Source organism: Canis lupus, chromosome 37 (assembly GCF_003254725.2).
Source record: "Canis lupus dingo isolate Sandy chromosome 37, ASM325472v2, whole genome shotgun sequence".
Classification (NCBI taxonomy): domain Eukaryota; kingdom Metazoa; phylum Chordata; class Mammalia; order Carnivora; family Canidae; genus Canis; species Canis lupus.
In genome coordinates, this window is record NC_064279.1 from 15060060 (window position 1) to 15072978 (window position 12919).

A 12919-nucleotide genomic window follows, 5' to 3' on the forward strand; every position below is an offset into this window, starting at 1 on the left:
TCAGAGTTTCTGCTTCCTCACCTATAGATAAGAAAAAAAAAAAATTCCTAGGCTGTGTTATTAGTAGGAGTGCAATAAATGTCAACTAAATCTGAATTCAATTCAGACAGTACTAGCCACTGAAGATCAAAGTCCTCTTCCTTGGTACTCCCCCTTTGTGTACAGCCCACATTGTGCATATAGCTTTATTATTCCACCTACTAAATTATAGATTAGTAACCAATTTTAGTACCTACTAAAGAGTAAGCTCCTTGAAAAGAAATGGTGCAATTTGGTCATTTCCCTTTTCTGAAGACCTAGCCCTTGTAAAAATACCATCAAATAATCTTACCACCAAGTTCCAAAATGAGTACCATCCGCCTTACTAAATTCTGTTGATGATATAAAGGTAAATCTGAGTTTGCTGAATCAGAGTAATGACAAACTGAAAATCAACAATCAACATTTCATACAACAATGTAAACACTTTATTATTTTGTCTCCAATACAGGAAAAAGGTATTGCCCACTTTAGTTAGGAAATCAACCAGAATTAGGTTGTCTCTTGAAAATCCAGCATCAAACGGAAGAGTGCATTACCCCAATAGATGACAGTTTTCCAAAACTTTCCTTCATCAGCCCATCTTAAATTTCCTAACCTACTCCCCAGGCATATCATCCATTTTATTCTTCTTCGTGGACTCATTTCTAATTTATAACAGACGTAAAATAACTGTCTGCTATAGGAGTTATATCTCAAATCTCTGCCAGAAATTTTCCTGAAAAAGCGCAGGCCTCTGACAGCCTTATAACACCCTGCACCAGGCCATTGGGCGGGGTGGGGGGGGGGTTGGGGGGGGGAGAGAACGTTCCCTAACGAAACAACTTGGATGTTTATTCATCAGAAACAGTTCACATTTTCAATGCTCTCCAATCATTCTGGAGCACAGCCGGGCCTAATCCACGCTCTTACGGTACATGTTAGAGCCCCACACGGCTGAACAACGTAGCTAGGTCATCTGCAGTGCGACCTTGGGCAAAGGTTTTAAATACCATTTTCCTCAGTTTAACCCACCAGGGAAAGGAATAAAAAAATAACTCAATGGACAAAAATGAAAACACAACAACAACAAAAATCCCCAGACGCATGGACGGCTGCTAAGGCAACGCCGGCCAACGTCTGGATTATGTGTGTTAACTTGGGAAACCGCTGCCTTGAGGCCTAAGTCACTTGACAGAGTCCTCTCCCGGGAACGTCCTGCGTCTCCCTTGCAGAAGGAAGGTCACTCCCACGCCTGCCTCCGCGCCCGCGGTCCCAGGGCCCCCAGGCTCCCCACCTGCCTTCCGCCCCAAGAGACCGGAGACCGCGGCCAACGGCGCTCACCTGCCGGCCCCGGGGGTCCCGGAGGAGGCGGGCTGGGACGCGGCGCCCAGTCAAGGGCAAGAGGAGGAGGAGTCGCCTGGCCTACAAGAAACCGTCTCGTCAAGAAGTCCACTCCTGTGGCAAGGGCCACCTCAGCCTTCTCCCGCAACCACGACCTCACCTTCTCGGCGGAGCCGCCAAAGCCGCTCTGCAGAACCGCCGCACCTTCCCAGCCCCCTCAGAGGCCCGATTGCTTATTCAACATGGCGTCCTCGGCAAACCTCGCCCGCCGGCCCTGGAGAACGGGAAGCCAGGAGGGACCAGAAACCTCAGATTCGAGAATTTCCCGCTTAGCGCGAGTTCGGCAATTTCCGGCAGCCGGACGGGGGGGCGGGGCGGAGGCGGGAGGCGGGAGGCGGGAGAGACGGTTGGGAACCGCAGTTCCGCCGGAAGTGGTCGGGCGCCTGAGGCCGAGCGTCTTCGGTCACCTCCGGCGCTTCGAGGGGCGGTTCCTGTAGTGTGCCGGAGCCGCGGAGGTACTAGTTTAAGGAATACTCTTTTTATTAGCTTATTTCTAAACACGAAGAAAGGCCGCTGGATAATTTGTGCGCCGTTCAATGCGGAGCTTCCGAGTTTTACGTGGAGGAATGAGGCTGTTAGAGGACGTTGACCCTTAACCTTTGACCCCGTGCGGCAGAAGGAAACGCCTCCGTCTCTATATAAGGCGTTTTCCGGCCTTTTGCGGCCCTTTTTTCCTCTCCCCCCTCTTAGCGCTGGGCGCCGGGTGCCTCCCCTCTTCTCTTCCTTCGCTGCCGCCCGGTTCTTGGAGCCGCCGACGCTATGGGTTTCGGAGACCTGAAAAGCCCCGCCGGCCTCCAGGTGCTCAACGACTACCTAGCGGACAAGAGCTACATCGAGGGGTGAGGACGGGCCCGGGCTGGAGCCGGGCTGGGCCGGCCACGTGGCGCGGCCTCGGGCGCAGCTGGGGGCCGAGGGCTTCCAAGGGCGCCTTCTTTGCGTTGACTGGATTCAGCCACCTTTTCCGCGTCTTCGCTCGGCCCGTGGACGTAAGCCCGTAGGTCTCCGTCAGAGATGCGAGCTCTGAGGTCCACGACGTGGCAGGGATTCCTCGGGAGAGGGCGGAAAACCAAACACATGGCCCCCGATCTTGAGTTTAGCGTCGAGAATAAATCACCTTAGGTTGCCCAGTGGCAAATGGGCCAGCTCCCAGCGCTCAGCTTGGTGGCCGTGGCGCTTGGCCCCTCCCCTCAGGGCGTGTGTGACTTGCCTCCCCGCAGGTACGTGCCGTCACAAGCGGATGTGGCAGTGTTTGAAGCAGTCTCCGGCCCCCCGCCTGCCGACTTGTATCATGCCCTGCGTTGGTACAATCACATCAAGTCTTACGAGAAGGAAAAGGCCAGGTAAAGTGACCTGTGTGTTTACCTGAAGGACAGGAGGCTTCCTAAGCTTCAGGTCAGGATCTTTCACGTGACAAAATTGGACCCAGGCTACGTGAGTTTTGTTGGGGTGATGTAAGCTGAACTAGCTCTGTGACTTGAGAAGGCCGAGAGACTGAAGTCCTGCATTTTTTCACAGAACACGTAGAACCTGGACCACAGCAATTCAACTTTTCCCCACACTGCCCTGACACTGTGCCCGGACCCTGACCTGGGGGGCCCGCGTCCGGGGTGAGAGGGGTGGCTCATTGATTCAGTCCTTGGCCATTCTTCTGAAACTGCCAACAAGGGTGGAAGTTTGGGGAAGTGGACTCCAGTTCACTAAGAATGGAACTGAGCATACTTAATCTCAAACAGAAATACTCATACTGAAAGAGTAAATCATAGTGAGTATCGAACGTAATGTCTCACATGCTGCTAATGTTTGTTGGGTGAGGAGTTAAACGCACAACAGTATTTACCTGGGAGTGTTTACGGGCAAATTCTTAGTACCTAAGGGCTCTTTGGATAGTGATGGAAACAAGTTCTCGTGTACTGTCTGAGAGTGTACCAGCGTAGTGGTGGTTGAACTTAAGTTTTTTTTTTTTCCCAAGCCTTCCAGGAGTGAAGAAAGCTTTGGGCAAGTATGGCCCTGCTAATGTGGAAGACACCACAGGAAGTGGAGCTACAGATAGTAAAGACGATGATGATATTGATCTCTTCGGATCTGATGACGAGGAGGTATGGCATAAGTTGGTGTGTAGATCGATGAGCTTAATCATAGGCTCTGTGGTGAAATTGCCTGGATTTGAATTCTGGTTTCACCCACTTCATGACTTATAAAAATTCTCACTGGTTATATGATGAATAAAATCAAATCACCATCTTTCGGCTGAGCTCCTGATGGATTTGCTTTTTCTGATAAAACTGGTCTTTGTTGTGATGGATTCACTAGCTTAAAGCTGAGGAACAACTGTCTTTGTGAAACATACTCTATTTTTCTTTATAGGAAAGTGAAGAAGCAAAGAGGCTAAGAGAGGAACGCCTTGCACAGTATGAGTCAAAGAAAGCCAAAAGTAGGTCATTTTTTAAAAATTTGTGCTGCTTTAATTTCATTTCATAATTGAGTAATCTTTTGAAGCTTGATTCCCAAAGTAATTGCCTCCACGTCATTGACTAGTTCAGTATTTAAAAATCTGTATACGTAGTTTTTCATAAAACTTCCACAGCTACTGGTCTGCAGCTGTTCTTACAGTAGCAGTTGTGGCATTCCTCTGTGGGAAAGAAACTGTTATGCAATTAAACACCTCTTTCTTAGCACAACGGAAAGTGGGCATATGAGTAACAAACATAAGTTGTATTCTGTAGTTTTGTTTGAGATGATCCATTAAGAAACATTAAGATTTTAAGGGTGTCTTCAACTAAAGTGAAAAAACATCACTGGGTGTCTGAATAACGTTGGTTGTACCTTTTTACCTTTTTTTTTTTTTAGAACCTGCACTTGTTGCCAAGTCTTCCATATTACTAGATGTGAAACCTTGGGACGATGAGACAGATATGGCAAAATTAGAGGAGTGCGTCCGAAGCATTCAGGCAGATGGCTTGGTCTGGGGCTCTTGTGAGTTCAATCTTTGCTTTTTGAAAGTGACATCTGGAAGCTGCACAGTTAAAATGTTTGCCAATCAATAGGGCTTTGCTAACTAAGATTTTTCTTAATGTTCTTTTCAGCTAAACTAGTTCCAGTGGGATATGGAATTAAAAAACTTCAAATACAGTGTGTAGTGGAAGATGATAAAGTTGGAACAGATATGCTGGAGGAGCGGATCACTGCTTTTGAGGACTATGTGCAGTCCATGGACGTGGCTGCTTTTAATAAGATCTAAAATTACATCGTAGATCATTGTCCTTAAATAAAAGCTTAAAAGACAACCCTTGGCTCTTGACTCTTACATAGGGTAGTTTTTATATTCCATTTTGAAGGAAGAAATTCAATTCAATTCACAAAAAATATAAATTTGGATTAGCATTTTTGTATTTAGCCCAAAAGGGAGGACAAATATCTTTCTAAATACTATGAATTCATATAGTTGTTGAGATTTTATGAATTGATAAATAGAAATGGACTCCATCTTCGTATGTTTTCTGCTGTCCGTGTACAGGAATTTTTTTTTAAAGATTTTTTATTCATCGAGATGCAGAGACACAGGCAGAGGGAGAAGCAGGCACCATGCAGAGAGCCTGACGTGGGACTTGATCCAGGGTCTCCAGGATCACGCCCTGGGCTGCCCAGTGTACAGGAATATTGCTTTTACCATAGTATTGCAAATTTCCCATTTGTTTTATTTTTTTAAGATTTTATTTATTCATGAGAGACACAGGCAGAGGAAGAAGCAGGCTCCATGCAGGGAGCCCGACGCTGGACTCCATCCTGGGTCTCCAGGATCACACCCTGAGCTGAAGGCAGCGCTGAACTGCTGAGCCACCCGGGCTGCCCTCATATTTGTTTTAAATAGAAATTAGATAAACTTCACTTGTAGAAACTGTGGATTCAGAATTTCAACTAGATTTTTAGTCCTGTAGGTTTGCAATGGTTCAGACCTTGGGCTTTTTGCAAGGAGTAATAACCTGGGCTGGTTTTCCTTGATGGGAATATTAGGGAGTACCTTAATGATGAAAAATGGGTCTATACATGTAAAATGTGTAAGACACTACTGGCCACAGTGAATGTCCTTCGTTGGCTGGAAATAGTTAGATGGCCCAATGACTGAAGTAATTTGTAGTTATCTAGGATCTTCAAATTGAGTGTTTCTCCATACCGAAAAACCACACAATTAAAAATCCTACTTGAGGGCAGCCCGGGTGGCTCAGCGGTTTAGCGCCGTCTCCAGCCCAGGTTGTTTTTTTTTTTTTTTTTTTTTTTTTTTAAATTTTTATTTATTTATGATAGTCACAGAGAGAGAAAGAGAGAGGCAGAGACATAGGCAGAGGGAGAAGCAGGCTCCATGCACCGGAAGCCCGACGTGGGATTCGATCCCGGGTCTCCAGGATCGCGCCCTGGGCCAAAGGCAGGCGCCAAACCGCTGCGCCACCCAGGGATCCCTCCAGCCCAGGTTGTAATCCTGGAGACCCAGGATGGAGTCCCACGTGGGGATCCTTGCATGGAGCCTGCTTTTCCCTCTGCCTCTCTCCGTCTCTCATGAATAAAAGTCTTTAAAAAAATAAAAATCCTACTTGAGAGCCGCAATAGGTATGGAACGGGGTGTGTGACCTCACTAATGGACACCAAAGCCCAAAGGAGGGAAGTAAAGGAAGGATTCCCAAAGTTTGTTAAAAATTAACCATTTGTCAAGGCAAATTTTGAAAATTAAACATCATGCCGTGTTTACTGTAAAGGGAGAAATCTGTTTTAAGATTTTTTATCAGAGCACAAGGAGGAAGAGGCTTACCACTGAGCAGAAGGCCCAATGATGGGCCTGATCCCAGGACTCTAGGATCATGACCTGAGCCAAAGGCAGATGCCCAACTGACTGAGCCACCCAGGTGTCTCCCAATTTTTTTTTTTTTCTAAAGGTTTTATTTGATGAAGTACAAGCAGGGATGCTTGGGTGGCTCAGCCGTTAAGTGCCTGCCTTCAGCCCACAGGGCGTAATCCTGGAGTCCCAGGATCAAGTCCCACATCAGGCTCCCTGCATGGAGCCTGCTTCTCCTTCTGCCTATGTCTGCCTCTCTCTGTGTCTCTCAAGAATAAATTAAAATCTTTTAAAAAAAACACACACGTAAGCAGGGGGAGCGGCTGAGGGAGAAGCAGACCCTGCTGAGTAGGGAGCCTGTTGTGGGACTCCATCCCAGGACTCCAGGGTTGTCACTGAGCCAAAGGCAGATGCTTAACTGAGCCATCCAGGTGCCCCTAATTTTTTTAAGATTTTATTTATTCATGACAGGCAGAGACAGGCGGAGGGAGAAGCAGGCTCCCTATGGGGAGCCTGATGTAGGATTCTATTCCAGAACCCTGGGATCATAACCTTAGCCAAAGGAAGATGCTCAACTAGCTACCCAGGTGCTCTGAGGCACCCCTAAATTTTTTTGAGAGAGCACAAGCAGTGGGGAGGGGCAGAGGGAGAAACAGACTCCCCATTGAGCAAGGAGCCCCACATGGGCCTTGATCCCAGGACCCTGTAATGACTGAGCCAAAGGCATTTGCTTAACCAATTGAGCCACTCTAGTGCCCTGATGGAGAGCTTGTTTTGTGTTTTTGATAATGATTTTTCAGTAGCACTGTGTCATGGGAAGGAGGTTGTACAGGTAATTGATTCCAAAGCTGTGGTTCATAAGCCTGGCTTGTGTGGAGGTGAGGACTGAGTGGGACATTTTACTTGTATTTGGATATCAGAACCTACTGGAGTAAAGGGTCTTCAATAAAAAAGGAGTGTTGCAGGTAAGTAGGTGAAGGCAGCTTTTGTTTTTAAGTAGTCTCCACACCAAAGTGTGGAATGCAATGAAAGTCTTCAACTCAAGACCCTAGATCAAGATCTAAGCCAAAATGAAGGTTGGAGGCTTAACTCATTGAGCCACTCAGGCACCTCGGGAATTAATGACTTCTAAAAGTCTTATTTTGTGTTCTCAGATTAATCTGTAGACCAGAGATTAAATGATTTGTTTGAGATCAGAATTTTCCTAGCCAAACCAGGCAGTGCTATTCTTTTCCTCTCAATCTGATTTTCTTTATTTGGGAGACAACCCTAAATATGGGAAATTGTTTAGATTCTAAAGAAATATATTTAATCAGTACACCGATTTTGAAGGAAGAAATACGTAGGTACCTATAGTAGGTACCGATGACAACGTTCATCTTCACTAAGCAGTGTTTACAACGTCATGAGAAAATTTCCAGTTGTCAGTGTCATGTGAGCCAGCAGAGGGCAGCACTTCACTTTCTGTAGAACCAGAGCCTAAGGATTCTGGAAATGTTGCCATGGAAAGATGGAGAGGTAGCAACCAGCGAATAGTAGCCCCAAATCATACACAATCATCATGTTAAAGGGATTGGGCACTAAACAGCTGGAAGAAGTATTAACAAAATGATAAAAACTAATGATTAAAAATACGGTTAAAAGTAAAAGGAGTAAAAAAAATTTAGAGTGGACGTTTCAAACCACAGCTGTCTTGTAAATCTTAAAATGATAAATGAAGCATGTGACTTTAAAAATCTTGACCCCACAGCCTCACATAAATATATTTGGTGATACCTTTTAATTTTATTTTTTTTCTTTTAATTTTATATTAAAAAATAGATAATACAGTAACACAGTTCAAAGCAAGAAGTTAAACAGTGAAGTCTCTGCCCTCCCTACCCTAGGCCTCCTGTTTCCCTACATAAAAGCAACCAACGTCAATAGATTCTTAGGTCTTTCCCAACTAGTGTGAGATCATGGATGGAGTAATTGTAGCATACAATGAAAACTGTTTTGTACCTTTTATTTTGTCCATGAAAAACAGACTTGGATGTCTTAGAAATTATATCTTGAATATTCCATGTCAGTACTTATAAAGCGTTCTCATTTTCTAACAATTACATAATCCATTATCTCATATCTTATTTAACCATTCTATTTATTGGAGCTTCAGATTGCCTTTTGGTTTTCTGCTGTTCTAAGCAATGCTCACATTTGCATGTATACTGAATAACTTGTTTTCGAACCAATGGGCTCAGAAAGCCTAGGTAGACATAGAGAAAGATTTTTTGGTTTGTGTTGGGCTTTGGAGTATTAAGAAAAGATAAAAGGCCACCTTTTTTTTGTATGCCTCATAAGTGATTACAGTCCCTCAGACTGCAGTTATTTTTCATATTTGGCATCCATAACACAAGGCTGGGAACAGTGTGGGAATTAAAAATGATTCATTCAGTGTCACTATGTTAGATGCTATAAAAATACAAAAGAGTCAAGAAAATTACGATAGGGTGGTGGCTCAAACACACATAAAATTGTTAAAAATTAGTCATTTTGTGATTAAGCAAGTAATCCAAAAGTACAGAGCGTTAGGGAAGGCTAGAATTGAAGAAAAAAAATTTTGGAGAAGCTGGGAATTGAGCTGGATGGACCTCGATCAGTGATTTGTTTAAATAAAAAAAACAGTATTTCAGGAGGGGATTTAAAAGGCAGGAATAAGAATAGACAAAGAGACATTTATGAGGCAATTAGATGTATTGTGCTGGATTTTGCAGTGTCTGTTTGGGATTAGATAGGGTGGGGCCAGGTTGCACACCCAGGCCGGCTCCTTCTGTGAGGGCAGTGTGGGAGGTGGGGGACAGCCTTGAAGGTTTCAGAGCCAGAGAATGACAAAGGCAGACAGCTCTGACCTGGAGGTGGTGTGGATGGAAGCATGCAAATAAAAGGACTGTTAGAATCCTAACATGAATGGAAACTGCTAAATTATGGCATATGTACTCCATGAAATATTTTATAAACAATATAATTAAAAAGTGACAGACTATAGCAATATTGAAAAATGTTGGAGTTTTTTCCCTATTATGAAGAGATAAGCTTATGGACAAAGACAAATACAAAAGGAGTTGCATTCATGTTTTGGGATCTATGTGTATTTTTTTTTTTCACCCAAACAAGTACAATTTGGCAATGGCAATTATTGTCCTTAGAAGAAAAAAAAAATACATGCCTCATACACAGTCCTTTTGTTGTTGTTGTTGTTAAGATTTCATTTATTTATTCGTGAGAGACACAGAGAGAGGAGCAGAGACATAGGCAGAGGGAGAAGCAGGCTCCCTATGGGGAGCCCGATGAGGAACTCAGTCCTGGGACCCCGGGATCATGACCTGAGCCAAAGGCAGACGCTCAAACACTGAGCCACCCAGGTACCCCCACACTGTCCATTTTGAACCCCATTATAAGCTATGAGATAAATAAAGCAGACACTGTTATCACCATTTATAGATGAGGAATCTAAACTCTGAAAGATGACTTGCCCGATGATTCACCTAGTGAGAGAGGAACTGAAACCCACGTCCTTGGCCAGGTAATGTGTTGGCAATTGAATGAAGAAACTTCTTCATCCGTGCTTTTAGACGATTTAATCCTATTTCATCGATGTAACCCTTGCTTCATACCCTCAATTAGTGAGAGTGAGAAGATAGAGTCACCTAAGGGTAAATTTAAAATGGAAATTGAGACAGATAAACACATTCATTACATGCCCTGTATGGATGATAATAGTTGCATTTAAGAAATGCCCCAAATGAGCATCTGTTGTTCAGAATGCCATTGGCCTGCATAGCTTTTAATAAAGTAAAAACCAAAGGAAAATGTAATGGACTTCTTAAATTCATTCCCAAAAGAACTGTTATATGTAAGAATACTGAAGAACTAGGGATTACTATTCAAGCCAGACACCAACTTGTGAATCTTCTATCCTCACTCCATCCTAGAAAATGGGACCTTTCTTTTTCTTTTTTTTCACTACATTTCTGTTCATAATCTGTGTTTGTCTGTACATTAGCCCTTATTTCCTCATCTGCACTTGTTAAATTGTAGTCATTCTTCGAGATGCACTTCAAATACATCTTCCAAGAAATATTTTATTCTGCTTCTTGCCCTTTGCAACCTCCAGGCACATATTCTTGGATAGCACTTATAGAGACAGAGAGGCAGAGACACAAGCAGAGAGAGAAGCAGGCTCCATGCAGGGAGCCTGATGTGGGACATGATCCCGGGTCTCTAGGATCACACCCTGGAACAAAGGCAGGCACTTAACCGCTGAGCCACCCAGGCGACCTTTTTTTTTTTTTTTTTTAAGATTTTATTTATTTAAAAAAAAAGATTTTATTTATTCATGAGAAATATATATATAGAGAGAAACAGAGACACAGGCAGAGGGAGAAGCAGGCTCCATGCAGGGACCTCGATGTGGGACTCGATCCTGGGTCTCCAGGATCACGTCCTGGGCTGAAGGTGGCACCAAACCACTGAGCCACCCAGGCTGCCCTACTATCTCGTTTTAAAGTTCGCTGTGTAGTTCCCTTATTGTTCCTATGAAATTTTGCATTCATCCAAGAGGAGAGGATTTAACATTTACTAGGTCAGAAGATGCCAAGAATTTCACGGATGAATACCAGCTAATATTGATCAAGTTATTTCGAAAGCTAAGTACTCCTCTAAGTGCTTTACCACATCGCCTCATTTAATTTCTACAACAGCCCCATGTAGCAGGTCCTACTATTCTTATCCTTGCAAATGGGAGAGACAGGTCTAGAAAATTGAATTTATTTAGCCAATGGCAGAGCCCTGTTTTTTTTTTTTTAAGATTTTATTTATATATTAGAGACACGGGGAGAGAGAGACAGAGACAGAGACAAAGACAGAGGGAGACGCAGGCTCCTTGCAAGGAGCCCGACCCGGGACTCGATCCCGGGTTTCCAGGATCAGACCCTGGGCTGAAGGTGGCGCTAAGCCGCTGAGCGACCCGGGCTGCCCAATTTAGCAAATGGCAGAGCCCTATGATGTGTTGGAGCCTTAATTCAAACTCAGATGTCCTGAGACATCTAACATCTGGAACTTGCCCTCTTTAAAGAGCTGCTTTCCATTGAAGATGCAGGTCTATCTCATCATGTCTGTGCCCCAGTCCCTGAGAGCCTGGGATTCTTTGCTCTCCTGCCAGCCGGGCACTGAGCTCCCTCACTTCCTTTCCTAATTGCTCCAATGCCTGACCTGTCCTCTAGCCTCTGTCCTTATACTCATTCATCCTGCTCTTAATCATAAGACCCCTGGAAAGCCCCACTCACCAGATTCCAACTGCCAAGGGTGGAGACTTAAGAGTCCCCAGTCCTAGGTCCAATGCTACTCTTTGGATCTTCCCTCAAACTGAGAATTAAACATTAACTCCTGTCTCTGCCCATAAGTACTTGTACTGGTTGCTACTTTTCAGTAGCAGATTTCTATTACATCCCCACTATCAACTATTTTAAAAACCACTGAAACTAGGGATTTTAGCCCAAGGTCTAAGGACTCTCTGATATTTTATTTAAAGCATGCTTAAAAAAAAAAAGCATGTTTCTAGAGAGGAGTCGCATCACATGCAACTCACGTCTTGATCTTGGGGTTGTGAGTTTGAGCTCCACTTTTGGGCATAGAAACTGCTTTAAAAAAAAACATATTTGTAGGGAAAGGACTTGTAACTTTCCTTAGATTTTTTTTAAAATTTTATTTATTTATGATAGGCACACAGTGAGAGAGAGAGAGAGAGGCAGAGACATAGGCAGAGGGAGAAGCAGGCTCCATGCACCGGGAGCCTGACGTGGGATTCAATCCTGGGTCTCCAGAATCACGCCCTGGGCCAAAGGCAGGCGCTAAACCGCTGCGCCACCCAGGGATCCCCCTTTCCTTAGATTCTCAAATGAATTCAAGTTCTCTAAGACCTTTGTAAACCGTCTGTAAAGCATTTCTTTTTGGAGATTCCACTCCTCATATCAAACATTAATACATACTGAAAGCCCATCTTAAATATAAGTTTTTATATAATTATGTAATATTTCATTTGACTAATTGACATAAAGGTATATTTTATAGATGTGTAATGAAGTACTTACTAATTTTGACTTTTAAAGTTTCCCTTTTTTGTATTCTAGAGCCAATCATTTTTTTAAAGATCTCAAATATTTTCATAGGCCCTTGGTAAGCTCCTGCTTACTAGGTGGTAACACCACCTCCTCCATCGTTTTCTTCTGCCCTTGGTTGCTTAATCCCCTTCCTGCTCCTCGGCCTTCCACTTTCTCCCACAGCCTTGACAATCTCTCCATTTGCTGAAACTAAGGATGAGCCTGAGGAATTCTCTTTGTCTTCAATCCTCCAGCTTTTCTCCTGATCCTGGGAAATCAGGGCTTGTCCCTTGAAGGTGACGAGGAACCCAGAGTGGAATATTTGAAACCCCAATGTTAGAGGGGACAGACACTCACAATGAGCCTTTCTCTTCATGAATTCCCTCCATACTGGTATGGCACAAATCAAGAAATTTGGGAATTACATAAGTTTGGGATATGCTGTGTTATGCCACATATTTGGGGGGAATAACTTCCAAAACTAGATCTGATTTTTGCATGGGCTACCAGTAAAGAACATAGACATAAGTGATCC

At 44.0% G+C, this 12919-nt stretch overlaps 2 protein-coding genes and 2 non-coding genes across 7 annotated transcripts in view; 3 read left to right on the forward strand and 1 right to left on the reverse strand.

Annotated features, from left to right (window-relative positions):
- Positions 1-1739, reverse strand: part of NDUFS1 (NADH:ubiquinone oxidoreductase core subunit S1) — a 33007-nt gene extending 31268 nt beyond the window's left edge. The window contains exons 1-2 of one of the 4 annotated variants that reach the window (XM_035710929.2): positions 1523-1685; positions 1363-1443 (exon numbers count right to left, since the gene is read on the reverse strand). The gene's annotated coding sequence lies outside the window, so the exon portion shown is untranslated. The other 3 variants (XM_025442282.3, XM_035710930.2, XM_049106465.1) reach the window with 3 other exon arrangements.
- Positions 1739-4706, forward strand: EEF1B2 (eukaryotic translation elongation factor 1 beta 2). The gene is made up of 7 exons (XM_025442285.2): positions 1739-1877; positions 2113-2261; positions 2640-2762; positions 3392-3518; positions 3787-3853; positions 4270-4395; positions 4506-4706. The coding sequence occupies exons 2-7, from the start codon at positions 2182-2184 to the stop codon at positions 4658-4660; spliced, it is 678 nt and encodes a 225-aa protein (XP_025298070.1). The 5' UTR covers positions 1739-1877; positions 2113-2181; the 3' UTR covers positions 4661-4706.
- Positions 3630-3707, forward strand: LOC112656828 (small nucleolar RNA SNORD51). The gene has a single exon (XR_003134692.1). It is a non-coding gene; the product is annotated as a small nucleolar RNA SNORD51 (small nucleolar RNA).
- On the forward strand, positions 3999-4131 carry LOC112656829 (small nucleolar RNA SNORA41). The gene has a single exon (XR_003134693.1). It is a non-coding gene; the product is annotated as a small nucleolar RNA SNORA41 (small nucleolar RNA).
- Positions 4707-12919: the final 8213 nt, after the last annotated feature.

Coding starts and splice junctions, on each gene's coding strand:
- EEF1B2 (XM_025442285.2), top strand. CDS start 2,182: ATGGGTTTCGGAGACCTGAAAAGCCCCGCCGGCCTCCAGGTGCTCAAC. Junction 2,763..3,391: donor TACGAGAAGGAAAAGGCCAG/GTAAAGTGACCT, acceptor TTTTTTCCCAAG/CCTTCCAGGAGTGAAGAAAG. Junction 3,519..3,786: donor TCGGATCTGATGACGAGGAG/GTATGGCATAAG, acceptor TTTTCTTTATAG/GAAAGTGAAGAAGCAAAGAG.